Source organism: Anopheles stephensi, chromosome 3 (assembly GCF_013141755.1).
Source record: "Anopheles stephensi strain Indian chromosome 3, UCI_ANSTEP_V1.0, whole genome shotgun sequence".
Taxonomy (NCBI): domain Eukaryota; kingdom Metazoa; phylum Arthropoda; class Insecta; order Diptera; family Culicidae; genus Anopheles; species Anopheles stephensi.
Genome location: NC_050203.1, coordinates 15,107,156 through 15,112,894, shown reverse-complemented (window position 1 = coordinate 15,112,894; position 5,739 = coordinate 15,107,156). Strand labels below are relative to the sequence as shown.

Genomic DNA, 5,739 nt, shown 5'->3' with positions numbered 1-5,739 from the left:
AGTTCGCCAAACGGGATCCGCCTTGCGTTCCTTTACACGGCTTGTGCACCGTTGTGGGGTGTAACGGCTAATGGGGAATGGTTTACGTGTTGTGAAAAAATCCATTCTAATAAACGAGTGCAAGGTTAAAAGAGGCACAGTTCAGGGAAGAAAATATGTGAAAAAAGGGAGCGCAAATTCCTGGAATTTTTCGATGGCACAGTTTCTAGGAAAGCGCGTAACAACCAATTTACTTTAAATTTAATGAAATATTCTTTATTACAATTCAATTTCTCATCAATTAAAATATGCGTAAAACAGCAGCCATTGACTTTTTTCACTCTCTTTATGTTTCGAATTTCTCATGCCACTGACAGCTTTGATCCGGCAGCTGACGTTCGGATAATTGAAGCTTTAAAATTACTGCACCAAGTTCAAACGGAACCTTCAAAGGGAATTGCACAACCTATTTCCTGCGAACGGATAAAAATGTCCGACACAAATCTACTGCACCTGTCAGCATTGTGGAGGCAGCTACCCCACCTAACGTCACCGCTGGAACGCGAACTTTGGAACGCGTTCCGAGCGTATGGACCATCCTGGCAAACGCAACAGCTCGCCAGTGAAACCCAGCGCGAACTGTTCGTGGAGTTGGTGGCGTTCGGTGGCCGCAGAACGTGTCGTCCGTTTGATGCGATGGTTCACGTGACAGATGACATCGTGCAAGACGTTCCGAAGCGGTTGTCCACGCTCGTGTTGGAATTTTTGGTCGTAAGCTTCGATGGTGGTCCCGAACCGGGGCCGCTAAGCTGTTGTCAGGTGCGTGAGTTTGGCAGTCTTTTGAGTACGGAGCTGCCACTGATAAAGGTGATTGAGCTTGAGGTAAGGTGGATGAACTTGTTTCCGAAGAGTATGAGAATTGATATTCAAGCTGTGTTTAAAGAGCGAAACATACTGGCGAAGAGTGGTGTGGTGTTACTCAAACGATTCGCTGTCCTATCACGAGCTCGACTATCTCTCGCCAAGAAGATTCTGGAAACAGCAAGGAATTGAACTTAAACTAGCTCGGATGATCGAACAGCAGGATCCTCACTACTGGGAGCTGGAAGGTTTGGAGGAAACTATCAAAAGAGCTGCTCCTTTTGTAGATACCCTGTACATAGAACAGCTTCAGCCACATCCAACGGTGGAACCAATCGAAGACTACGAAGAGTACCACATTCGCAATGCACCCGATGAGCTTTGCAATCACGGATCGCTGGCGATTCTTGGACATCTCGTCAATCTTACCTCTCTATCGCTAGTGTTTGGTGTAAAGCACTGGATCAAACCCTACCAAAACCGCTTCTCCAGCTGTTCCTTAGCCGATATTGAAAACCTTGGCCAGTAAGCATTATCCCATCTCGATAGATTCTTCACGACATTAAAGCTCTCTCTCTTTCTTGTGTCCTTTCTTTTCAGAGGACTTCAAAAGTTGCACCGGTTGAAAAAGTTTACCCTTTCACACACGCAACTGAATTCGGCGAAGTTGAAAATTCTCCTAGAATTCCTGACGCCCCTCGAGCTGGAAACGATACGGCTCACTCACTGTCAGCTTGCGGCCGGTTGTGGTGCTATTTTGGGACGCTTTCTTAGCCGCTTCCAACCGACGCTCACCCACCTCGATCTGTCCCACAACCGGCTCGATGCGCCCGAGCTCGACCAGCTCTGTCCGGGCTTGAGCGTTTACCGGGGTGTTGTTGACAGACTGGATTTGTCTTACAATCCCATCGGAGAGGCGGGCGTACTGATTCTTGGCGGTGCCATTAAGGGCCGTACGCAACTGAGCGAACTGAACTTTACCGGCTGTCAAATGGGCGTCGAGGGATCCTTTCGGGTATGTTTGATTTGCCGCCTCTTCCTCACCGTGACTTATATCGCTTCGTCCAGGTTATACAGCTGCTCAGCTTTCATGTGACACTGCGGAAGATTTCGTTGAACTGTGTACCGATTAGTCTCGAGGGTGGTGCGAAACTAGTGCAAGTTTTGCAGGAAAACATCCGCATCGAGGATGTGCAGGTTCGCCAGTGTGGACTGCCCGACGAGCTGCTAGTGAAGGTGAGGAAAATCCTACGAAAAAATGCTAAAATAAGAGATCAATTGCGATCGGTTAGAATGAGCTCAGAGCAGCCGATGGACAAGTGTCACACAAGTGAACGATCGCTCGGGAGTATGTTTTTGTTGGAGCGTCAAGTGTTTTCGGAGTAATCTGCGTAGAAGTTGGTGCAAGAGCGAGAAGTAGCAATTTCCATTTCCTGGTACACAATACCCTCTAAATCACTACTATTGACAAATAAGAGCGCGATTTGAATAATTCAAGTGCCGACACTTCCTTCATGGTGTTGCTGGCAAATTATTCAAAACAAATTATTCAATACCTCACGTGAGGTGGGCACACACACACGTGCGCTCACGCCAGTATGAATATGATGTCTTACATTGGCGCCTTCTTCCAAGCTTTTAGCTGTTTCGTGGTTGGATCGTCTTCTGCCAGGAGACATTATACTGCTCACCATTTTCCGCACCAACTTTGCCGGGGATAGAACTGTATGCCAGGGTCGTGGAGACATAGATCCGGCGCACTGGTGACAATTTATGGACTGGATTAGGCGCCACAACACGGCAGGGCTGCAAGGTGGGCCGCGAGTTATGAAATATATGAACTGCTTTGTCAACTGGTGGCTTGCAAGACCACCGCCACCGTCAGCGACCGTCCCCAGGATGCAAATTACACACTGTTATTATTCCGAAAAGCCAGGATTTCCACAGACGACGATGTAGCAGACACACACAAACAAACCTGCCTGCTCATTGTGAATGCGGTGTCGTGAATGCCACGAAAGGGCAGCAAGCAAGAAACTGAGCACCAGACAAAACCTTCAGCTCTTCCGCAACAACTCCGGACGCTGAGGGATGGCGGAGCTGTATCGTTGGCCACGAATCTAACAATGCAAACCATACCCTAGTATCATGTAGTGGTTTTGGGAGAAAGAAAAAAAACAAGGAAAGCTAGCAATAATACCAGCTCGACAGCAGTCGAAAACATTTCATCCCGGCAAATGTGCGGCTTTTGCAAAGGACAAACTCTCCCTGGAAAACAAAACAAACTTTTTCCCAGAAAAGTGTCACCGGGCGGGGCAAGGAAGCGGCCGGGAAAGGGAATGGGGAAGATAAGCGTAAAATATTTGCCTCACTAATAATGCGCTCATTAAATCCCAAATTTGACAGTGAAATATTTGCATCGATAATTTATGCAGCGAGCCGCCATTTTTTTTTTGGTCCTCCTGTTTACTTAATGCTAAATTTTGAAGAGCAAAAGAAGGCTTTTCAGACGTCCTTGCATTTGAAACTAGATAAGAAAAATGCGCAGTAAATTTGAAATATATTTTTTAAATTCTTTACTAAGAAATATTGGAATACTTGCTATAAGAAAGATTGCCTACTTTTAGGCGCATTCAGTACAAGGGAACAATACGACAGTAAGCTGACATAGTAAAAATCAAAATATAAAGAAATTTAATGCAGCACATAGATTCTAGTTGTTGGAAACTTAAAAGGGCTCCCAACGATCTGTCAGTTGGAAAGTAAAGGAACACGAGAAAGAAGAAACAAGAAAGATCGGAAAAAGGGAGATCGCTCCGACCTGACGGGAATCAGCAGGGGCAGTCGGGAAACGAAGTTGAAACGAACAAGTGTACTAATTTTTTTATCTCTCTCTGCATTAAAGATTTCTAAACAATTCAACCGCGTTTCAACACTTGTGCTTCAAAATAAATTAAAAAGACTATAAAATTTACTGAATGTTTAACTAGTTGATATAAAAACACAATTAAGCATAAGATTGTTGATTTGTTCTATTAGAGGATCTTCAAAGTGACCCATGGGATCATCCAATGGGTTCTACCGGATTTGTACCGACTAGAACCTCCTCGGGCCTTTCGCCAAACATTTCTAGATTACCATTGAGAGTTTTGGATTGGATCGATCGATATATCGATAACTTTACCCAAATTTGCTAGCACTTTTGTGATTACTATAGGGTATATAAAACTAATGTAGAATATATTTCAAGTTTTCCTGGTACGATCGATGAAATGAGTCCCATTTTCTCAAAAATGCATACTCGGATTTAGAAAGTTCAGTGTTTCTTAGTAGGCTAGCTGTTAAATATCAACCCATGTGGTACTATTCGGAGAAATAGAAAATATGAGCCTGTACCCTTTGCTGGGAGACCTAACACAAAGGGGAAAAAACGAAAAGATTAATTTTCTTCGTAAGCTTAAGATTACTCACAAAAAGGTGCAAGTGGATAAGTAATGGAAAAAAATAGATAACACCTTTCACCTTATATCCTAAATCAACTCAAGAAACACGTGAAATTCAACCGAAACAATCAACTGCTTCTTTGCTTTATTTTTCAATTTATTTCAAGTAATTCTATCTACTTGCTGCTCTAAACCTTGACCATCACAGCAGAGCAAAAAAAACCGGCAGGATTTCTTTTAAGCAAACAAATTGGGCCGATTCTCATCCAATATTTTCTTTCATAACCTTGCAGCAGCTTCCTCAATACTGGATTGCTTTTCTTCTTCGCGCAAAGCCCGGCAAACCATTTTTGGCTGCTTTGCTTGCTTACTTCAAATTCGCAGCTAAAGCCTTAAATAAACATCCCAATACTTCTTTTTTACTCCTCTTTCTTTTTCCATTAATAAGCTCTCGGTCTCAAAGCCGACACCGAAATAAAATATCTTATAACGCCGATACGAACATCTGATGATCTCCGTTACAACAGTTACATTTATTGGAAAGAAAAGCCTCAGCCCAAATCCAGCGGGAAAAAGTGCTTGCCTTCAAGAAGCCTTTAAAACATTAAACCAACAGAAAGGCCAATCGGCCACTCTCCACATCGTCTCGAAACCACCGTTGGGACTTGGGAGTGATTGAGAAAATATTGTAGCAATAGAGCCAGGTCTGCGCACTGTACGATAAACTATTCATCGAATGAATTGGTCTGCCGAATCAATAATGATTGTGTGTGTGTGTTTGTAACCAGATGTAAGGAAAATTGTAGAAAAAATCCCCTTCGGACAACTCCCTCACCCCATGCACGCTAAGGGAAAAAATCAAATTCCAATGAAATATTCCTTCTCTCTAGAGTTATGTGTTTCGGTGAAATGTTGAGGAGAGCTTTGCTAGATGAAGAAGTTTGCCAGTGCATTAAAAATCCCTTTTTTAAATTCATATGGATTATAAACTAGTAAGCTCTAACCTGAATACAAACAAGTTCCCAGAAAGTGATACCCTTGTTTGTCCAGTGCCGACGTTCGGCGGTGCGTTCGATGTCTACCATGGTACGCCTGTCTACCTCGTTACGTTCATCGTCGTGAGCGTAAAAGCATAAATTGTATAAATAAAAACACAAACCAACATCACTTATATCTCCGATTGCCTAAGACCCTTCAGAGACATGGGTAGGGATGGTTTCAACTTAACATCCCCAATCGGAAACGATTCACCGACCGACCGACTGGCACTGGAAGAATATTTTTGCAATAAACAAATAGTGGCCCGAGCAACGTGGGCAAACAGAACATCTCGGTCGGTATGGAAAAAGGAGCCGGCTGGCAGCCGCCAGATGGCAAACCATTTGATTCTGGGAATTGGAAATGGCACCGGGATGGAGAAGACTACACCGTACATGTGTAGCACATTACACAAGAC

General features: G+C 43.8%; 1 protein-coding gene across 1 annotated transcript; it reads left to right on the top strand.

Annotated features, from left to right (window-relative positions):
* The first annotated feature begins 311 nt into the window (after window positions 1-311).
* On the top strand, window positions 312-2,406 carry LOC118514430. Its single transcript, XM_036061333.1, has 4 exons — window positions 312-861; window positions 923-1,365; window positions 1,441-1,855; window positions 1,909-2,406. The coding sequence occupies exons 1-4, from the start codon at window positions 328-330 to the stop codon at window positions 2,224-2,226; spliced, it is 1,710 nt and encodes a 569-aa protein (XP_035917226.1). The 5' UTR covers window positions 312-327; the 3' UTR covers window positions 2,227-2,406.
* The last annotated feature ends 3,333 nt before the right edge of the window (window positions 2,407-5,739 follow it).

Coding starts and splice junctions, on each gene's coding strand:
- LOC118514430 (XM_036061333.1), top strand. CDS start 328: ATGTTTCGAATTTCTCATGCCACTGACAGCTTTGATCCGGCAGCTGAC. Junction 862..922: donor TAAAGGTGATTGAGCTTGAG/GTAAGGTGGATG, acceptor CTGTGTTTAAAG/AGCGAAACATACTGGCGAAG. Junction 1,856..1,908: donor GCGTCGAGGGATCCTTTCGG/GTATGTTTGATT, acceptor CGCTTCGTCCAG/GTTATACAGCTGCTCAGCTT.